This window comes from Gorilla gorilla, chromosome 23 (genome assembly GCF_029281585.2).
Source record: "Gorilla gorilla gorilla isolate KB3781 chromosome 23, NHGRI_mGorGor1-v2.1_pri, whole genome shotgun sequence".
In the NCBI taxonomy this organism is placed as follows: Eukaryota; Metazoa; Chordata; class Mammalia; order Primates; family Hominidae; genus Gorilla; species Gorilla gorilla.
In genome coordinates, this window is record NC_086018.1 from 23,626,259 (window position 1) to 23,649,327 (window position 23,069).

At 40.8% G+C, this 23,069-nt stretch overlaps 1 protein-coding gene across 4 annotated transcripts in view; it reads left to right on the top strand.

Annotated features, from left to right (window-relative positions):
- Positions 1-23,069, top strand: part of GRK3 (G protein-coupled receptor kinase 3) — a 155,208-nt gene that overhangs the window by 35,286 nt on the left and 96,853 nt on the right. The window contains exon 2 of one of the 4 annotated variants that reach the window (XM_031005315.3): positions 4,415-4,491. The exons of 2 other annotated variants lie outside the window; for them this stretch is intronic. In XM_031005315.3, coding sequence (XP_030861175.1) covers positions 4,415-4,491 — 77 coding nt within the window. Of the gene's footprint in view, positions 1-4,414; positions 4,492-23,069 lie in introns of those variants that run through there. One more of the 4 variants, XM_055375356.2, reaches the window with a different exon arrangement.

The window sequence follows — 23,069 nt, forward strand, 5'->3', positions numbered from 1 at the left end:
AAAAGTCGTACTAAAACATATTTACCATATGTTCTAGCTAATTCACTTACCTGTATCTACCTGACAGAAGTATGCAGATTGTTTAAGTACTTCAATTAAAAGAGATCATCAGGTAGGGTGAAAAAGCAAGATCCAGCTATACAGTCAGCTGCCCATATCTGTGGGTTACAGTCAGCTGTCCATATTTGCAGGGTTTTTTTTTTGAGATGGAGTCTTGCTCTGTCACCCAGGCTGCAGTGCAGTGGCATGATCTCGGCTCACTGCAACGTCCGCCTCCCAGGTTCAAATGATTCTCCTGCCTCAGCCTCCTGAGTAGCTGGGATTACAGGCAACCGCCACCGCTAATTTTTGTATTTGTAGTAAAGACAGGGTTTCACCATGTTGTCCATGCTGGTCTGGAACGTCTGACCTCAGGTGATCCACCTGCCTCGGCCTCCCAAAGTGCTGGGATTACAGGTGTGAGCCGCTGTGCCTGGCCATGTCTGCAGGTTGCATCTGGGTATTCAACTACGCATCAAAATATTTGGAAAGAAAGAAACAATGAGAAATAACCATACAACAATAAAAATACAAATAAAAACCAATACAGTATAACAACTATTTACATAGCATTTACATTGCATTAGGTCTTATAAGTAACCTAGAGATGATTTAAACTATTCAGGAGGATGTGCATAAGTGCTCTGTAGATACTACACCATTTTATATAAGGGACTTGAGCATCCTAGGATTTTGGGATCCGAGGCGGGTCCTAGATAGAACTCATGGCTTGTATACCAACGGATGACTATCTGTTGTAAACTGGAAACTTATTTTAAATGTGAAGATATAAATCCTTAAAGGTAAAAAGATAGACAAATATAATACTGTATAAGCACTAACCAAAAGAAAGCTGGAATGACTTGATTAATATTTGATGAAATAGACTTAAAAAAGATTATAAACAGGCATTAAAAAGGTGTATTTCATAATGATCATGGGGTTATTTCACCATGGAAGCACAACATTGTTCTTAAATATTCATGTACTTAACAACAGAGCAGTAAAACATATAATAAAAACAGAATTGAAAAGATAAATAGATTCACAATTTTAGTTGACGGTTTCAACACTCCTCTCTCAGTAATTTATAGAAAAAGTAGACAGAAAATCCATAAGGATATAGAAAAATCTAAGCAACACTATCAACCAACTTGACCCAGTTGATGTTTATGAATCAGTCTATCCAACAGCAGCATACTCATTCCCTTTAAGTGTACATGAACTACTCAAAACAGTAGATCATATTCTAGGCAATAAAACACATATCAACAAATCATAAAAGAACTGAGTTATTCAAAGTGTGTTTTCTGACCATGAAAGAATTAAAGTAAAATTTAATAATAGAAAGATAACTGGAAATCTCCAAGTATTTGGAAATGAAGCAACACATTTCTAAATTACTCATAGGTCAAGGAAGAAATCTCAAGGGAAATTAGAAGATAATTAGAATAGGATGAAAATGAAAGTAGAATATATCAATATCTGTGAGATGCAGTTAAATCGATGCCTAGAGGGAATTTTATAATTTTAACTGGTTACATTAGAAATAATTTAAATTCATTGATCCAACTTCTTAAGTTAGAAAAGAAGCAATGAAGACAATACAATGTGTACATAAGGATAGATGTACAGATCAATGCAACAGGATGGCCCAGAGATAGACCTGCACATACTTAGTGTTGAACCAACAAAGGTGCCAAGATAATTTAATGGAGAAAAAGAAAGAAGGAAGTCTTTTCAACAAGTAATACTAGAACAATGAAATATTATACAGAAAAAAAGAACTTTGATTTCTACCTTGTACTCTACACAAAAATTAACCTGAAATGGATATTAGACCATATTTATGTTTACACAAAAGCGAAAACTTTTAAACTTGTAAAAGAAAATATAGCTTACAGTATTCATGACCTTGAGGCATGAAAGACTTCTTAGGACAGACTGTCCATCAAAGAAATGTCAATAAATTGGAACTCATCAACTAAGCACCTCTGCTCTAAGAAGGACTCCCTGAAGAAAATGAAGAGCTGAGGTGCTCACTGGGAGAAAATCTTAGCATCACATAAATCTGACATAGGACTTATTTCTGGACTAAATAAAGAAGTTGTACAACTGAATAATACAACTCGATTAAAAGGTAGACAAAAGATTTGTCTACACACCTCTAAAAAGAAGAGAGGAGAGTTCCAATAATCATATACAAACATGCTCAACGTCATTATTCATTAGGGAAATGCAAATTAAAATACAAAGTACAATAAAATACTACTACACACCCAACAGAGTGGCCAAAATTTAAAAAGACTTACAACCCAAGTGTTGACAAGGATGTGGAACAACTGGAACTATCATACTTTGTTGGTGGGATTGTAAAATGGTACAACCAGTTTGTAATATATATTCATCAGTTTTTCATAATGTTAAATATGATTTTCCATATGACCAACAATTTCACTTCCTGGTATTTACCTGTGAAAAATGAAAACGCATGCCCATAAAAAGACTTATATATAGATATTTAAAGCACCTTTATTTATAGAAACAACCCAAATGTCTGTCAACAGATGGCTGGGTAAACAAATTGTGGAATATTCATACAATGGCATGCTGTTTGGCATTAGAAAGGAATGAAATACTTATGCACATAGCAATATGGATGAAGCTGTCTCATGTCAAACAAAAGAAGCCAGACACAACAGACAACATAGTGTGTAATTTTATTTTATATAAAATTCTAGAACTGGAGCATGAATCTATGTTATTAGAAAGCAGGTCAATAGTTGCCTGGATTCTAGAATATGGGGAGATTGATTGTAAAGGGGTGCTTTTTGGGGCAATGGAAATATCCTGTATCTTAAGATAGTAGTTACATAGGTGTATATGTTTGTCAAAAGCACATTTAACAATATACTTTCTTTTTGTTTTTGGAGACAGAGTCTCATTCTGTCCCCCAAGCTGGAGTGCAGTAGCACGATCTTGGGTCACTGCAACATCTGCCTCCTGGGTTCAAGTGATTCTCCTGCCTCAGCCTCTCTAGTAGCTGGGACTACAGACACGCGCAACCACACCCAGCTAATTTTTGTATTTTTAGTAGAGGCGGGGTTTTACCATGTTGGCCAGAATGGTCTTGAACTCCTGACCTCAGATGATTCGCTCGCCTCGGCCTCCCAAAGTGGTGGGATTACAGGCGTGAGGCACCTCGCCTACCTAACAATATACTTTAAGTGTGCATTTAATTGTATATAAATTTGCCTCAATTTGTTTTAAAAAGTAAAAAAAAAAAGTAATGCTAAATTATTGTTCACTCCCACCATCAGTGGATAATAGAGATTGAATTTTCTACTTTTTCCATTTGGATAATCACTTTTGGGGTTCAGTTACTGAATAATCCATCCTTTCCCCATTTTTCTGACTTGCTACTTCTATTATATGTCAAAGTTGAATGTATGTGTGGTTCAGTTTCTGCACTGTCTTCCATTTCCTTGATTAGTTTGTTTATCCTGTCTTTATTATTTTAACTTTATAATAAGCCCCGGTATCTTTATTCTCTTTCTTCAGAACTGTTTTGGCTATTATTGATCCTGTATTTTTTGTATAAATTTTAGAAATAGCTTATTTATTTCTATGTTCTATGAAAAACCCTATTGGAATGTTAATGGGGATTATATTGATGTCATAGATAAATTTGGGTAGACTTCAAACTTTTACAGTATTAAATTTCTCTGTTTATCACTGTGGTATATCTTCCTATTTATTTAGATCCTCTTTAATGTCTCCCAATACAATTTGTAATTTTTCCCATCAAGTTCTTGCACATATTTTGAAAGAATAATTTCAAAGTATTTGATATTTTTTATTTTATTGCAAGCTAAGTCTTTTAATTATGTTTTGTGCTGTATTGTTGGAGTATAGAAATATGATTTTAAAAATATTAATATATCTAGGGAACTTTTGCACTTGTTTTAGAAAGAAGCTCATTTATTGATGAGCAGAATTTGTGGTAGGGGTCACAGGCATGTGTGGTGTGTACGTGTAGGGTATGTGCTGTGTGCATGTGTTTGTGCGTGCAGACACATTTGTGAATATTTTGAAGAGCAGATATATTGAGGGTGGGTTTTCAAAACCCTGAAGTTATTTTCTGCAGTTGAGTTTCTGTGTGTTAAGGTTGGCCCTGTGTTGCAGGAGGGGATGGTGGCTAAGGCCATGAAGTTTCCGGCTTTTAGGCTGGTCTGCATTTCATGCAGTCGTGGTAAGAAGGGTCTCTTGTAAAGCTGATATCATGAAGTCAAGACATCCGTATCTCTTCCATCCTGGGGATGGTTACTCACGATGTAGGCTGTATTGTTAAAAATGTGTCACTCTTCCCTTCCAGTATCCGGAGTGTGATGCAGAAGTACCTTGCAGAGAGAAATGAAATAACCTTTGACAAGATTTTCAATCAGAAAATTGGTAAGTCCTGCTTGTTCATTTGGCATACGGTAATTTTAGTGATGAAATTGGGCGATACTATAGTAATATATGAATGCACCCCCTAGTGCTTTATATCCTCTATAGCTGTGGCTGGGAATAAAGGAAATTTCATGTAATTAATAAGGTATTTAATGATGACTTATATTCCTAGTAACACATTCTATGATTAAGCTCTTGGGAAATGGGTAATTCTAGGATATTTACATGAAATCAGCGTTGCTGAATGTAAGAGAATAGGATATTCCTTTCTTTTCTTTGCGTCTTGCCTGCCTCATGTGGTTACTGAGGTGGTTTGCTGGGGAGCTGTGTGTGATAGTTTTAAAATTATTTTATGGCTGGAGGAAATTACTTTATGAAAATTCCAAGAAATTAAAGTCCCCTAGAACTCAATTCGTGCTCTGTTTCCGTGATTAATAGACATAGACTGATAGATCCCTTTAAGACTGCGTATTCTTCGAGATAATTCTGGGCTTGCCCTTTTGTTTGCTGATGAGGAGATGTAGACACAGGGAGGTGGAGTGACTTGTTCTGATTCCCAGTTCTCCTTCTTTACTCTGATAATAAAATATTAACCAGTAAATAATAAAATAATTACCAGTAGAAGCTGGTGCAGAAATCTTTGGATTTTTGTAAACCACTTTATCTGTTTTACGAAAATTAGCCTGTCTGTGAAGAGGGTCTTTGGTAGATACAGTTTATTTGATCACGCATGAAGTACAGTGGGGAAAAGGTGGATGGAGTGGTTTGGAGAAGCAGATGACGTTGGTCTGTCTGTGCCTGAGCACTGTGTGTGGAAAGCGATTGGTCTTTGCCATATAGAGATATTTCATCCTGCTCCTCAGGAGTTGGTTGGGGAACAGATAAGTTAAAAGAGTTTGGCTTTCATTTTGTTAGTTCTCATGGCTTCTCGTTATTTTCATGGTGTGTGGTTACTGTAAGCTACACAGGTGTTCTCCTTTGCTTCTGATTTTGTGCTAAAAAACAAAATAAAACTCATGATAACAAGAGAGAGAAACTCTGTATCTCTGAGAGTGGAGGGAAAAAGGAATTATCTTTTTATTTGCTAGTTAAAAATTTTTTTAATTTATTTTTTGTGGATTTATTGAGGTATATTTCACATAGCATACAATCCACACATTGAAAGTAAACAGTTGAGTGACTTTTTGTGTATTCACCATCATACAACCATCTGCACTGCCTAATTTTAGAATGTTTTTATCACCCCCAAAAGAACTTGTACCCATTAGCAGTCCTTCTGCCTTCTACCCTCCCTCAGCTCCTGGCAACCACGAATTGAGTTTCTGCCTCCATGGATTTGCTTGTGTTGGACACGCCACATGAAGGGAATCACACACTGTGTGGCCTTTTGCACTGGGCTTCTTCAGCATAAGGCCTTCAATGTTCCTTCTGGTGGTTGCATGGATCAGAACTTCAGCCTGCTTTCCCTTCAGCTCTCATTCCAGTTTCTGAAATGCATCCAGGATTCTTCTTTTGTGTTTTCTGTTCTCTCTCCCTTCTGTAGCTCCTTTCCTGTCTACAGTCCCCGCAAACATACATACAGCCCCCCAAACATGTATTTTCCATAGCCTGGATTAAAACCTTAACTGACCCTGGCACCGGGAGACTCTGACCTGAGCTCCCAATGGCATTAGTGTGGCTGAGTATCTCAGTTGCACGGATTGTTCTCTGAGAGCAGCCTCACTGGGCACTGATGGGCTGTGCATTTTATCTGAAGCTGTTAAACATTGTTTAAATAAATAATTTCTTCTCTTCCCTTCAATTCGTGACCTTGGATCTGGTCAGGAGAAGCTGAGTTTGAGCTTGGGAAGGTCATGGTCACAGGAAAGAAGAGCAGCTGATCGGAGGCTTAGGGAGAGCGCACACCACCATCTGTAATTACGTTTTGACAGAGCTGTCTAGTGTTGTTGGCCTGCCCCCATTTTTCTCTGTAGTAGTCTGACTTTCTGCCTGGTCTCAGGGATTGGGGGAGAGTGGAAGGTGGGCCATGGTGGGAGTAAATGTGTCTGACACTCCAGGTCTTCCTTTTCCAGGTTCCGTTTGCGCCTTCCATCACTGACTCCATGCGTTCCTGCCCTACTCTTAACTTCTCCATCTTTCCTTCCCTCTCCCCTCATTGTTTTGCTGGTCTTCTTGTTCTGTTTCACCCTCTATCTGCCTACCCATCTGTTCCTTTTCCCTCTTTCCTTACCTCCCAAGGTCCCCGACACACAGCATCACCACAGGGCTTGGGAACTGCCCTCCAATGTGTGCTGTAGGCAATTGGTAAAAATGTTTTCAAAATAAAACCATAGAAGTCTTTAATTTACTTGGCCTCTGAGGCATTGCCGAACTGGCAGATTGTTTGGCTACACACTGAAGTGGTTGTTATTTCATTACTTTTTATCTATAAAAGTAGGGATAATAATAGTTCAGGTCCGTGAGGCTGTTGAGAGGATTTAGCTGGTAATATACATGAAGCCCTTAACATGACAATTGGCTCTCAGCAGATGCTCAGTGAATAGAAGCAAATTGTTTATGTTAAAAATTTTCAACACACAGAAAAGTAGACTAGAATAATTAACCCCATATGTATGTATATGTATGTGTTTGTGTGTGTGTGTGTATAGTTACATCACCTAGATTTGATACGTTTCACCATTTTGCTATACTTTGTTTTCCCATCCCGTCTTTTTTTTGTGGTTACTGAATTAACAAAGCAGTCACAGCATTTTGTGCTATATGCATCTCTAAAAAGTATGCATGCTTTCTTATATAGCCGCAATACCTTTATCCCAAACGTGGAATTTATCATGTTTCTTAGTGTACTCTAATACCGAGTTTATTGTCAAATTTCTCTGATTAACTTAATTTTTTTTTTTTTTTTTACTCTTGGTTTGAATCAGGATTCAAATACTGTTCTTGTATTGTAATTGGTGATAATATTTCTTGTAATCTAGACCAGTTCCCCCACATTGCCCCCGCCAGCACATGCACAGGTAATTAACTTACTGAAGAAATTGGGTCCTGTGTGTTGTAGAATGTTCCACGTTCTGGGCTTTTCTGTCTGCTTCTTAATGGTATCATTTAAAAAATTTTTATTTATTTATTTTTTGGGACAGAGTCTTGCTCTGTCACTCAGGCTGGAGTGCAGTGGCACAATCTCTGCTCACTGCAACTTCCGTCTCCCAGGTTCAAGCAGTTGTTGTGCCTCAGCCTCCTGAGTGGCTGGGATTACAGGTGTGCACCACCACACCCAGCTAATTTTTTTTTTTTTTCAGTAGAGACAGGGTTTCACTACGTTGGCCAGGCTGGTCTCAAACTCCTGGTCTCAAGTGATCTGCTCACCTCGGCCTCCCAAAGTGCTAGGATTACAAGCGTGAGCCACCATGCCCGGCCTTTAATGGTATCATTTAAATTGTACTTCTGTTTCCTACATTTCCTGTAAACCGAGACTTTGCTCTAACAGCTTAATGAGGTTTAGCTTCAGCTGCTTTTTGGTAGGAGCGCTTTATAGGTGGTGCTGTGTATGTCGTAGCAGGAGGCACATGCCATTTAGGGTCTCTGTAGTCAGGTCTCTAAAGTGGGCTCAGATGTGGTCGGTGTCAGTTTCTCATTGACAATCATTGTCTAAATCAGTTATTTTATTAGGGATCAACTTAATGTTCATTAAGACACATAATTTCTATATAAAGATGAGGATAAAAGTAGCCGCACTTAACCCCTTTCTTCTGAATAGTGGCAATTAAAAACAAAGAATGAAGTTTATTAGGGAGTTACAAAATGGTGAGTTTTCTAAATACACGATTCCTTCTGCATTGATTACTTGTATTCCTCAGTGGGAGGATATTTAGTTGCCTTTAAATATAGTTTAATTAGAAAGGCAGGTGTTCATGGTGCAGCCCCATGACCCTTGCCTCGTGGTGTTGCCCCCATGCGTAACATGGCTAAAAGAGATTCTGCAGGTGGAATTAAGATGATTGTCCGAGTGGGCTTAATCTACTCACACGTGCTCTTTAAAAGCAGAGTTTCCTCAGGCCAGCAGCAAGGAGGAAGTCAGAAAGATATGAAGCTCAGGAAAGATTCCACACTGTTGCTAGCTCTGCAGATGGAGGGCGTGTGGGTGCTCACTAGGAGCTGAGAGTGGCCCTGGCTGGCAGCAGCAAGGAAAACAGCCACCTCCATCCCACAACCACAAAACACAGAATTCCATCCATAACTGGAATGGGTTTGGAGGCAGATTCCTACTCAGATCCTGTAGATAAGAACCCGGGCTGACCGACACCTTGAATTTGTCCTGGTGAGACCCTAAGCAGAGAGTCCAGTGGAGCCCACCCACACTTCTGACCTACAGAACTGTGAGATGATACGTGGGTGTTGTTTTCCAGTCACTAAGTTTCTGGTGACTTTTGACACATTAGAAAACTAATACAGCAGGCGAAATCTCCATTCGTTGTTTTTAATTGCCACTATTCAGAATAAAGGGGTTACGTGCCAGTTACTTTTATCCTTATCCTTATATAGAAATTTTATCTTAAGAAATATTAAGTTGATCCCTAACTTGCTGCCAGTAAAACTTACACATTTAGACATTGACACAGTATGTTTGGTTTTAAGGGGATACTGGTTATTGAATAGACAGGAAAATCATTGTATCAGTTATAGTTAAGATGCTTTTGTGACTATTTTTCTTCTTTAAGATACATTGAAATTGTAATTTCATCATATGAAGTGAGGCACATGGCATTTGATAAAGTCCATCTGTCTGTGGACAATCTACTTAGCTTCTCTGTCTGCATGTTCACTCCTGTTAGAGGAGCATGTTTGAAATTATAAGGAGACTCCAAAACAGATCCTTTTTTTTTTTTTTAAGACGGTCTTGCTCTGTTGCCCAAGCTGGAGTGCAGTGGTACAATCTTGGCTCACTGCAACCTCTGCCTCCCAGGTTCAAGTGATGCTCTTGCCTCAGCCTCCCAAGTAGCTGGGATTACAGTCATGTGCCACCATGCCCAGCTAATTTTTGTATTTTTAGTAGAGATGGGGTTTTGCCACGTTGGCCAGGCTGGTCTCGAGCTCCTGACCTTGTGATCTGCCTGCCTGGGCCTCCCACAGTGCTGTGATTACAGGCTTGAGCCAATGTGCCCAGCCCCCAAATCGATACTTAATACATGAAGTATGTAAATGTCATTCTCATGTATAAAGAACGTGGTAATATAATATTATATCACATACTGCCATTAAAGGCATTTCATTTTATAATACTGACTTCAGAGCTCAATCCCCAGTTTGAGTAGTAATCTTTTTCAATTTGTGTGAAATAATTTGGTGTCTGATATATAGACACAAAAACTTTGCAATTTTTACTTTTTTTTTTTTTTTTTTTGGAGACAGAGTCTTGCTCTGTCACCCAGGCTGGAGTGCGGTGGCATGATTTTGGCTCACTGCCATCTCTGCGTTCCCAGTTCAATCAACTCTCCTGCCTCAGCCTCCCGAGTAGCTGGGATTACAGGCACACGCCACCATGCCTAGCTAATTTTTGTATTTTTTTTTAAGGAGACACAGGGTTTCACCATGTTGGCCAGGCTAGTCTCAAACTCTTGACCTTGTGATCCACCCACCTCGGCCTCCCAAAGTGCTGGGATTACAGGCGTGAGCCACCTCGCCCAGCCCTGCAATTTTTACTTTTTAAAAAATGACTTGTCTGTGTGTGGTGGCTCACACCTGTAATCCCAACACTTTGGAAGTCTGAGGCAGGAGGATCACTTGAGGCCAGACGTTTGAGACCAGCCTGGGCAACACAGTGAGACCCTATCTGTATAGAAATTTAAAAATAAAATTAGCTGGATGTGGTGCTGCATACCTGTAGTCCCAGCTACTCAGGATGCTGAAGTGGGAGGGTTTCTTAAGCCTTGGATTTCGAGGCCTTAGTGAGTCGTGATCGCATCACGGCTCTCCAGCTTGGGCAACAGAATGAGACTCTGTCTCAAAAAACAACTCTCAAAATGCAAAACTACTATATACCATTCACCCATTGTAAATGTATTATGTGATGATTTTGGTAAATTTCTACAGTTGTGCACCCATCACCACAATACAATTTAAAAACGTTTCCATGCCTCCAAAAGATCCCTCCTGCCCAGTTGTCGTTACTCTGCTCCCATCCTCAGCCCCAGACAAACACTCATCTGTCTGTTTCTATCTGCCTTTTCTAGACATTTCATAAAAATGGAATTATACGGTATAAAGTCTGTAGTCTCTTGCATCTGGCTTCTTTAACTTAGCATAAGGTTTCTGAAGTTAATCCATGTCGTTGTGTGTATCTGTACTTCATTCCTTTTTGTTGCTAAATAGCATTCCATATTATGGACAGAGCACACTTTTTTTTGTTTTTTGTTTTGAGATAGAGCCTTGCTCAGCTACCCAAGCTGGAGTGCAGTAGCTCGATCTCTGTTCACTGCAACCTCCACCTCCTGGGTTCAAATGATTCTCGTGCCTCAGCCTCCTGAGTAGCTGGGATTACAGGTGCATGCCACCACACCCAGCTAATTTTTCTATTTTTAGTAGAGACAAGGTCTCACTATGTTGCCCAGGCTGGTCTCGAACTCCTGACCTCAAGCCATCTACTCACCTCGTTCTCCCAGAGTGCCGGGATTACAGGCGTGAGCCACAGTGCCTGGCCTACAGAGCACACACTCTTCATTCAGCAGTTGATGGGCATTTGGATTATTTCCACTTTTTGCCTGTTTATAGAGCAGTTATTGCCACTTTTTGCTTGTTTATAGAGCGATGCTACCGTAAACATTTGTGTACAAATATTTTATGGACATATGTTTTCATTTCTCTTGAGTCTTTACCTAGGAGTGGAATTGCTGGGTTGTATGGCAAATTTGTGTTTAACTTTTTAAGAAATTACCAAATTGCTTTTCAAAGTGGCTGTGCTGTTTTACATTCCCACCATCAATTTATGAGCATTCCAGGTTTACTATATCCTCACCAATACTTGTTGTTACCCGTCTTTTTTGTATCCATTTGAATGGATAGGAAGTGGTATCTTGTTGTGGTCTTGATTTGTGTTCCTCTAATAGTTAATGATATTAAACATGTTTGTGCTAATTAGTTATTTGTATATCTTCTTTAGTAAAATGTCTATTTAAATCTTTTACCCATCCTGAAATTTGGATTGTCTTTATGTTATTTGTTGTTAATGTATGATTTACAAATGTTTTCTTCTGGTTGGTGGCTGGAATCCAGTCTCTTTCATTTTCCTCATGGTGACTTTTGAAGCACAGGTTTTAATTTTGAAGTCCAATTTATAAATTTTTTTCTTTTATGACTCATACATTAGTGTCATATTTAAGAGCTTTTTGCCTAACAAATTTGCAAAGGTTTTCTTCTGTTTTTCTTCTAGTGGTTTTACTCTTTTAGCTCTTATATTTTGGTCTGTGGTCGATTTTGAGTAAATTTTTGTCTATGGTGTAAGGCAAGATGTAAATGTATCTTTTTTGCATGTGGATATCTGATTTTGTATTTCTCATTAAATTTATTATTAAGTATTTTAATCTTTTTGATGCTATTGTGAATGGAATTGTTTTCTTTATTTTAATTTTGGTTGTTCATTGTTAGTACATGGAAATAGAATGAGTTTTTTTATAGTGGTCTTGTATCCAGTGATCTTCCTGAACTAGTTTATCAGTTCTAGTAAGGTGTGCGTGTGTGTGTGTGTGTGTGTGTGTGTGTGTGTGTGTATTCCTTACGATTTTTTTATGTATGGAATCCTATCTGAATAAAAACAATTATACTTCTTTGTTTCCAGTCTGGTGCCTTTTATTTCCTTACATCTTTTCACTTTAATTTCTTAAATTTTTTTTAAGTTGGTCTCAAACATATTTAGCATAATATCAAAGAACATTTACCTAGAAATAATACATAAATTATATTTGATATTTAGGGCCAAGGCATAAGAAATGTACTTGCTGTGGGCTTTGAAAGCAAAGGTGTATGTTTCATTATAAAAAGAATACATTGATTAAAACAGAAACTACTACCTTTAAAAGTCCCTTTTTAAAAAAAAAAATTCTGAGCAGTCCCTATTGTAATAAAGATGGATGTACATATACCATAGATGCTTATGTTAAAAATCTGGTAATTATTTAAAAAAACCCAAAATACTAAAAAACATAAACTAAAACATTTTAGGATCACTTTTTATGTCAGTTTCAATGAATAAACTTGCCAATCGATTTCATCATTTGTAAAATTATTGCTTGAGATGTTTAATATCTAAAATATAACATAGATGGTTAAAAGCTGAAAACATGTATAAGTCAGCAGCTTTGGATTCAAAAGTTGAGGTTAAATTACAGCAAATAGAGCCGTCTTGCATAAGGTTGTAGAGAGGGAACTGTTATCCTGGGAACCAACTTCAACTTCGTTTTCCTGTGTGTTCCTACCTTTGTTTGGAAGTATTTGTTTCTGTCACAGTGAAGGGCCTCCCCTGACAGATCCCCTGATTGACAGTGACACAGTCAGTTCCCACCCTGCCTTATCTGTAAGAGTTCTCTAGCCAGAGCAACCACAGCCTCAGAGAAGAAAAACCTGGGGCCCTACTCAATTCTGCATCCAGTATCCATGCCTTTGTGGAGACTTTTCCTGAGGGAAAGAGTTAAAGAGGCACGTAAACTTTCAAACAGCAGAGACCAACAGTGGACTAAGCACAGCGAATTGGATTTTCTGTTGAAGAGGCAGTGCAGTGGCCGGGTGCAGGCAGTAACGGGAGCCTGGGGGACTTAGGGTCACAGCCTCTGCACAGTTTCAACTTGGGTTTCCTAATAAAAATGCTGCCCAGAGAGGAAAGACACTAGGGTAGAGGAAAAGCTGTTTCTTACAAACCTACTGGCAAGTCAGTCTTCTTTTCAGCTGACTTCATTACCTGTGTTGGACTAAACAAGCCTGGGCATCAGCTCCTGGTGCTGGAGTCTGCCCGGGCTGGGAGCCGCCACATGCCCCTGCAGTGCAGCCTCTGCAGCTCTGAACATTTGGGACATCTGAGCATTTTGGGTTAAAAAGGATAAAAAGAGGAGAAAAAGGCTAAACCAGTTCTATGGAAAATTTGGTTGTCTTTTTTTTTTTTTTTTAACTTAGCTTGTTAGGGCTGGTTTTCCTTTTTAAAATTATCATTCAAGCTCAAAGACCAGCCATAATTATCATCCCCCTAAAAAAAAATCCAGAAAAGCTACATTTTACTGGAAAAGCACAATCCTTCAACATCTACTAATCACTAGAAACTATAGGAGCACTGATTTGCCAGCTAGCAAATGTATTATCTTTTTTTAAATGTTATTTATTTATTTTTTGAGACGGGTCTCGTTCTGTGGCCCAGGCTGGAGTGCAGTGGTACGCTCTCAGCTCACTGCAGCCTCAACCTCCTGGGCTCAAGCAGTCCTCCTGCCTCAGCCTCCTGAGTAGCTAGGACTACAGGCACAGGCATGCGCCACCATGCCTGGCTAATTTTTGTATTTTTTGTAGAGATAAGGATTTGCCATGTTGCTCAGGCTGATCTTGGACTCCTGGGCTCAAGAGATCCACCCACCTCAGCCTCCCAAAGTGCTAGGATTATAGGTGTGAGCCATTGTGCTTGGCCATCTATTATCTGTTAAATTTTTACTGCTTAATTTTCCCAGAGCTCTTCTGAGTGTGTGATTGGAATACTTAGTCCATAATTGGATTTACTGTTAGTTTAAGACAGTGATGCTACCTGTGTACTAGACACTTCAGTGAGTATTTTATGTGCTGGTAAAATAATATGATCAAGCTTGCACAACTCCCAGGTGGCAGAGCCAGAGTTGGAAGTCATGTGCTTTTTCTGCCTATAACCAGCAAAATTTAGTGTGGAAATTAGCATGCATATGAAGTTCTTTAAAAAAATGACATATCAACTGTATAATTTTTATTTCCTATATAATGATACTAAAATCCAGGATTTGGCAGCTGTGCGCAAAGATCTCTCTGTAGCTGGTCTACTTTATGTGCTTTGCCGAAGGGGACATTCAATCAAATATATTTGAGTCCTTCACTGGGAATGTCTCGTTAAACAAAAAGGCACATGGAGAAGACTAAGACAGAAGGCTCCCATCCCTAACCAGCTCACCCTGCAAAAGATGGACAGCAAAGTGTGTGTGGAAGCGCACAGACCTCTGACATTCCAGTACTGAACAGTTGTTAAGTGTGTTTACTATCGCCAAGCAGCCCCTGAGATTCCCAGAAGAGCCTACTGGTCATTTTCCTGAGGCACGAATTTAAATCCTAAAGCAAATGTGGGGAAGTTATTCTCTTAGCCAAGAGGTAAGCCTTGCTGATCAGCCAGCCTCTGCAGCTAAACTCAACTTTGTAGCTCTCTCTCTGCCAGTGTCCACGTATTTTAGGAAAAAAAATTATATGCTCTGTCAATATTAGCAAATGTGGGATCTTAATTTATGTTGCTAGAGAATGCCAAGGACGTATGAAACAGCACCTCTACTGGAAAAGTTCTCTGTAAACTTTTTGAACTGACAGTGGGGGACGATGGGGCTGTTTTAGGATTTTAAGAGCCCTCAATTGGTTTTGAAATTCAAGATGGTGCTACATTTTCATAATATCTTCTGGTTTTAGATTTTTTTGGAGATAGCTTTTCTGATGGTTTTACACCTTGTCTTTGATTTATTTTAGTATTTCTACTTCTAGTCAAAGTTAAAACCAGGAAATACAGAGATGTGCTGTGGGGGTGATGGTTAAGCTTTGTTTGAAACTTGTTGCTAAACATTCAGTTGTTCATTTAATAAATTTAACTATGTGCCATACATTTCTCCTAACCACTGGGGAATCCCTTAGGGAACAAAAGCAGAAATCCACACCCTTATGGAGTTAACTCTTCCTTCTCGGGGGAGTAAGATCCACAAATACATACTGTCCACGAGGGGGTAAATCTCAAGGAGGGTAGAAGAGCTGCGAAGAGAGGCAGGGAGTGCTCGTGCACATGGTGGCTTTAAACAGGGTGTTTTAAGAAGGTGCCATTCATAAGGACAATTGAGCAAAGTCCTCTGGGAGAGGAGGGGCCGAGTCCCTGTGGATTTATCTGGGGGAAGAGTACCCAGGTGAAGTGTTCAGCAGGGCAAAGACCCTAAGGCTGGAACCTCAGGGTTGAGGCACAGCAAGGAGGCCAGGGGGCTGCAGGGCAGGGAGTACAGTGGGAGTGGGGTGAGGGTGGAGAGTGGGCAGGCCCTTGAGGCCCTTGTGAGGGTTTCTGCTCTTACCCAGAGTGAGGTGGGACCTGGGGAAGTTTGAGAGTTGGGATGGCATAATCTGACTCAAGTGCTCCTGGATCAGTCTGGCCGATGGGGAGGCATGGGCCAGGGAGGCTGTGTTAGTCCTGTCTCACACTGCTGTAAAGAACTGCTTGAGACTGAGTAACTTATGAAGAAAAGAGGTTTAACTGACTCACATTTCCACAGGCCTAAGAGGAAGCATGACTGGGAGGCCTCAGGAAACTTACAGTCATGGCAGAAGGCAAAGGGGATGCAAGCACCTTCTTCACATGGTGGCAGGAGAGACAGAGAGCAAGCGAAAGGCAGGTCACACACTTTTAAACCATCAGATCTTGTGGCAACTCACTCTCACTAGAACAGCACGGAGGAAATCCGCGCCCATGACCCAGTCACCTTCCACCAGGCCCCTCCTTCAACATTGGGGATTATAATTCAACATGGGATTTGGGCACGGACATACATCCAAAACATTTCAGAGACCTCTTAGAAAGCTAGAGGCTGTGAGAGATGATGCTGGCCTTTGGACCATTGGGGTTGCCGTGGAAGTAGAGAGAAGCCATGGAATTCCCAATTTTGAAGATAGAGCCAATAGGTTTGTAAGACATTATGTTGCAGTACAAAAAAGGGTTGTGGGGAGAAGTGGTTTGCTGGGGACACTTGTCCTCAGGTCTAAAGATAAAGGAGAGGTTCTGATAAAAGGTTGAGACTGTAGGGCGATGATGTTGTTTATGCCTCTTGGAATTAAAGTAACTTGATTTGCACAGTAGGCCATTTGCTGGAGTATTGTCACACATCCTTTGCATTCTAGCTGGTGCTTTGAGGTCAGCATTAAGCTAAGAGCTTTGTCCTGACGCTGATAGCTTTTTGCTAGATGAACAGAGAAGATTCTTACGGGTGTGAATCAGGAGTGAAATCCCAGCTGGGACAGAGGGAGTCCTTCTAGGCCCCCAGAGTGTCTGTTTATAACATTGGAGCACAAAAAGAGAAACTAGGACAACTTTTTAAAGAAGCACATATTCTTACCTTATACGATGCACTTACTCTCCAAAGAAATATGTATTTTTTTAGTTTAAATCATTGTCAGCCTTTGGAATTTGCTCTTTAGGAATTCATTTCCTTATCTTAAAATTATGGCTATTTAAGAAGATTGAAATTAGTTGTTTTTGGCTTCTGCTTTTCAGCCAGCAGCTGAGTTCCGAATTGGCGACAGAAAAGAACTTGAAATGGAATAGCTTGCTGGGAGTAGTGATTTTGGCCCTTTCTTTCATTGTTGCCTTTTAGTTTATTTTCAGAATATACCCGATTTCCTATTCATGAGGTACCAAATACAAGAATCCAATTTTTTTTTTCTCGTTTGCTAATAAATGTGCTCTGTACTTGTATTCTTACTTTTTAAAACAATTTAATTGATGTAAATATGCATTTCCATAATATGCATTTCCATAATTTCAGAAAGCATAGTCTTGCCCTTTGGGTTCAACTCACCCCAGCCCTGGGCAGCCACTGATCTGCTTTCAGTCACAATAGATTACATTCACCTTTTCTAGAACTTCGTATAAATGGATTCAAACAGCACATGCTCTTTTGTGTCTGATTTATGTGGCTCAGCATAATATTCTTGAGATTCTTCCATATCGTGGCTCCTGTTATCAGGATTGCTTTTCTTTTTTTTTGAGATGGAGTCTCGCTTTGTTGCCCAGGCTGGAGTGCAATGGCTTGATCTCGGCTCCATGCAACCTCTGCCTCCCAGGTTCTAGCGATTCTCGTACCTCAGCCTCCCGAGTAGCTGGGACTACAGGCACTTGCCACCACGCCTGGCTAATGTATTTTTAGTAGAGATGAGGTTTCGCCATTTTGGCCAGGCTGGTCTTGAACTCCTGACCTCAGGTGATCCACCTGCCTCGGCCTCCCAAAGTGCTGGGATTACAGGCGTGAGCCAACATGCCCAGCCAGGATTTTGTTTCTTTTTTTTGCTGAATATTATTATTTTATGTGCATTTAACACAGTTCACTTATCTGTGGACACTGGAATTGTTTCCAGTGTGGGGCAAATATGAATAAAGCTGCCACAGGCATTTCTGCACAAGCCTTGTGAACATACACTATCATTTCTCTTTGGTACATACCTGGAAGAGGAATTGCTGGATCCTGTCTGATAGGTGCACACACATTACGTTTGCGATGTCTTTTTGAGGAGTTGACTTATTTATATCACAGTGAAATGTCTTTTATCCTGGCACTATATTGCTCTGGTGTCTACTTTGTCTAATATTGATTTAGTCACTCCAGCTTTCTGATATTAGTGTTTGCATGGTACATCTCTTCTCCATTCTTTGATTTCAAAGTGTCTCTATTTAAAGTGTGTTTGTTACAGGCAGAATCTGCTTGAGACTGCTTTTTAAACCCACACTAACAATCCCTGTTATTTCATTAGAACGTTTAGATCATTTACAATTAGTTATCAAAACAATTGGACTGAAGTCTCCCATCCTTCTAACTGTTTTCTGTTTGTTCTTTTTTCTCCTTTTCCTGTTGTCTTTTGAATTGAATATACTTTGGTATGTTAGGTTATTGCCACACTGGCTTATTAGCTGTACCTCTTCATTTCATTTTTTTTTTTTTTTTGGTGTTTCCAGGAACCTCAGCATCCCTGAACTCTTGATGCCCTCACCTCAGCAAGACCACCAAGGTCTGCTTGGGTGTCCCTCCTAGCGCTGCAGTTCAGTGCAGTTGACCACTGTCCTAAGGTACCTCCAGGCCAAGAGCCAGCTCATCCTGGGATCCTCCTAGTTTATTTTCCTTCTCTGAAAGACCACAACCCTTTCCATGTCTGAAAACAGTTATTTCATAGAACTTTTCTCTCTAGCTTCCTGGTTGGTCATGGTGAGAGATTAAGTCTGGTCCTTATTATTGTATTATGCCCTTGAAGTATAATTTCATTTTTGAAATATTTGGCTCTTGGTGAGAAAATTTGATAAATACTTGAAACTGAGACTCCCTGTAAAATCCTAGACATATAGCGCCTTTGTTATAACTTCATGGTGCAACACAAACATGATGGTTGGCTTCCAGGTTACCCATAACAGCACAGGTAAGTCTAAGAAGCTTTAGAAAAGGCTGTATCCGTACAGTTTGGGGTCATGATAACAGTTATTGAGCCCCTTGGTGCTCAGTGCTCTACATACGTGATCTCATTTAGTCTTCAGAATGACCCTGTGCAGATCATTCTTGGCCCCCTTTTACAGGCAAGAAGCCGAGCCTCAGAGGTGATGGGATTTGCCTGGTGTCTTGCACATAGTGATGGGCTGAGGTGGAGTCTACCACACTCCAAGCTAAAGCTTTTGACCACTATACTAAGCTGAGTAAGGAGTTTTTGTTGTCATTGTTTTTGATAAAGGGTCTTGCTCTGTTGCCCAAGCTGGAGTTTAGTGGCGTGATCATAGCTCACTGCTGCCTCGAACTCCTGGACTCATGTGATCTTCCCATCTCAGCCTCCAGGGTAGCTGGGACTACAGGTGCACACGATCACACCTGGCTAATTTTTTTTTTTTTTTTTTTTGTAGAGATAGGATCTGGCTGTTGCCCAGGCTGGTTTCGAACTCCTGGCTTCAAGTGATCCTCCTACCCTAGCCTCCCAAAATGCTGGGATTATCAGCCACTGAGCCAGACCAAACTAAGTTTTTGAAATGTCTTAAGGGGCAGCAGCAGGTTAGGTGGTGCTGGAACATCTATGAAGTGGTTGGTTTCTTCCTGAGGTAGCTACTTGTTGCCAGGAGAAAGCATTATGATTCATTTCTCACAGAAAGTGGTTCCCTCTCCCCCTTCTCTCTTCCTTTACTCTCTCCTGCTCCTCACATTCCTTCCTTTACTCTTCCTTTCCTTTGTCTTTTGTGTGTGTGTGTGTGTGTGTGTGTGTGTGTGTGTGGTTTTAAGGAGTGGAGAGTTTAATAGGCAAGAAGGAAGGGAGAAGGAAGAAGTTCCCCTGTACAGAGACAGAGGGAGGGGCGCTTCAAAGCCAAGAGAGGGAACCCCAAATGGGGCGGAAACCAGCCAGGTGTATATATAGAGAGGCTGGAGAAGGCAGTGTCTGTTTTGCATAGGGCTCGGGATTGGTTTGACCAGGCCTGTCTTTCACATAGCCCACCAAAAAGCTGGCCCTCCCACCCTAGCCTTTTAATATGCAAATGCAGGGCACCATGATGTTCTGCACACGTGGGGATATGTGGGGGCCGTCAGGTTGCCAGGAACATGTGGGGCAAGGGCAAGAAGTCCCGCAGGCATTGTGGGGATTGTCGTGTTGGGTGGACCTAGTTTCTAATTGCCTGCATTTGCGTATCAAAGGTTGCCAGCCCGGCTCTAAGAGCAGGGGCTTTACAAGAAGCTTTTCCCAAGAGGCTTTAAAAAATGAAAACTTCCCAAAACTTTTCCTCCTTGTCTGCCTAAAATAATTTCTTAATAACTCCTACAACATTCCCCCCAGTGGAGACGCCCCACTAACTGCTGTTAGGAGGTTTTGGGCGACGACTCTTTCTGGCTACTTCCTGCAGAAAAGGGGTGTTGAATGGGGAACAGCAGCTAGGGCTCCTCCTGGAGTCCATCTAAGGGTCCTCAGAAGAATGGCGTGTCCTTGTGTGGTTCAGTTGACAGCACCGTTTGGAGTTTGATTGCTTCTAGGCAAGAAGAAACAATCTGAGTTGTAGTATTGAGTATACAGAGTCCAAATATCAATACAAGACATGTCAGTAAGAGAGGGCTAACGAATTCCATCAAGAAGACTGGAATTTATTAAAGAGGGATTGTAGCCACTCGGGACTGAAGCCAGTATTTTCCCTGAGCCTGTCAGTAATTTTGATTTGATCTTTAAGTACCTGTAGATTTTCCTTTACTATACCAGAGGGGTTCATCCAAAAGCAGCATGTTTCATTTAAAAGTGCGTCACCAGACCCAATAAAAAGTCCTAGCAGACTTAGTGATAGTAAAACTTTCATGCTTCCTTTTTGTTAGTAACTATTATCCCTGCTACAGGGATAGTAGAGTGAGGACAGCAATTCCCACAAGTGTGGAGTGGTAGGTAATTTCCATCTAAAATTTTACTTGCCAACATATAGAATTCCCCTTTGGGGGTCTGTGAAGTTCCTTGGTTTTATTTTCCCAAACAAAGAAAGCTCTGGGTTATGGGCACCTTACTCAACTTTCATTACCTGGCAGAATTTGCAAGATAATTGCCCAGAACTAGTATATCGATTCACATGTTTACGTTACACATCCCTATTTTTTCTTTTTTTCAAGCTGCAGAAGATCACCATTTGATTCACAGGAATAGGCAGAGTTAGTCTAAAATGTAGGCAAAAAGCTTAAAAACAATTAGTGAGACTAGGATTTAATGACAAATATATGATAACCTTTGGAGCAAAATTTTTCTCTCCAGTCCTCATTTTTGGTAAAAACTAATTATGAATAAACTTTAGTCTTATATTTGGCCTGATTATTTGCATAAAGGGCAGCAAGAATGGTTATTTTTACGTGGACCTTTTGGATTAGCTTTGATGAAACTATTCCACAAGGAATCTTAGACAAGACCCTTAAAGTCGAGCCCAGCCATGGGTTTGTATCCTCAAATACCTGTGAGTTGGGTGATCCTCTCCTCTTGAGGTCCCCAGATAAACTGGGAGCTTCCAGACCTGTTAGAAAGTGACATTCTTTACTGACCACAGGTTAGGAACCCTTTGCAGAGACTATAGACAAGGTACGAGGCCAGTTCTCCCCAAGGGGCTTTTATTGGCTCTACATGTTAAGCTTGATTCCTTAAAGGGAAACACACTGTTTCAGTTAAAGCCTTGGTAAAATAACCAGTTTTTCCAACTGTGTCCTGTTGGCATCCTTTGCCTTTTTTTTTTTTTAAACCCCTCCTCTCTTTGTCAAAATAGCAGTAAGATCACCAGCAGAAGAGAATGAAATCAAAACTGACCCCACTTGAATTCATGAAACCACAGAATGTTAGGCCTAAGTGAAACCTCAGAGTCTGTGCATTCCAGCCCCTTCATTTGATTGATGACGAAACTAAGGAACACTGGCAGAGAAGTGAGTTGGTAGGACCATGCAGCTTGTCGTTGTGCAGCAGGCGCTGGAATGCAGGGAACACTGACCTTGGGCGGGATGCGGGGATCAGCTCCCTCAGCATCTGAGGGTATCAGCCAGATCGTAGCGTTTGCTGTGCAGTGGGATCATGAAGAGCCAGGACCTGAAGGAGAATGAGTAGCGCTTACTTAGGTTAGTTGTTTAGGGGACATTTCTTTGAGGATGTGATCAGGGGATCATGCGGAGCAGCGTCGTCATCAGCCAGGGCAAGAGGGAGTGCAGTGTGTTTCAGAAACTGCCAGAAGGCCCATGCAGGCAGCTCCTGATGAGAGAAAAGAGGGGAGGCAGGGAACTGCGCAGGAGCCAGGGTTTTGAGTGTGATGGGAAGCTCTGGTGGGTCTTGACCAGGCCCGATGTATGTTTTAAGATCATTCTAGCCTCTTTATGAAGAATGAATTGCTGGGATCAGAGTGGGAGCATGGAAACAGGAAGAAGAATCTGGAGACCCCTGTCGCATTTAGGAAGTCGCCAAAGGTGGCTTTTGTTAGAGTAAGAGCAGCAGAGATGTAAGAATGGGTGGCCTGGGACATATTCTGGAGCCAGAACTGAATAGGGAAGAGAAGACTCAAGGAGAAGTTCAATGCCATAGTTTGGGGGTAAGTGTATACATAGTTTCTATAATTTAGAGGAATAAATACATTCTATAAAGCATATTTTCTTTTGTTTTTGTTTTTTGAGATAGGGTCTCACTCTGTCACCCAGGCTGGAGGGTGGTGGCGCGATCTTGGCTCACTGCAACCTTTGCCTCCCGGGGTCAAGTGATTCTCCAGCCTCAGTCTCCTGAGTAGCTGGAAACACAGGTGTGTGCCACCACATGTGGCTGATTTTTGTATTTTTTGTAGAGACGGGGTTTCTCCATGTTGTCCAGGCTGGTCTCATACTCCTGACCTCAAAGCAATCTGCCTGCCTCAGCCTCCCAAAGGGCTGGATTGTGGGTGTGAGCCACCATGCCCGGCCATACTTTCGTAAGTTATTCAAAACTATAGAAGGAGAGGAGCTTGCTAATGCGCAGAAAGATGAAATGACGAGACAGAGTGATGCGGCTACGATGGCATCAGGCCTTCCTAATTCCCGCCTTGTAAGGCCCTGCCTTTGGCTTGTGCTGCTCTCTGTCTCCTGCAT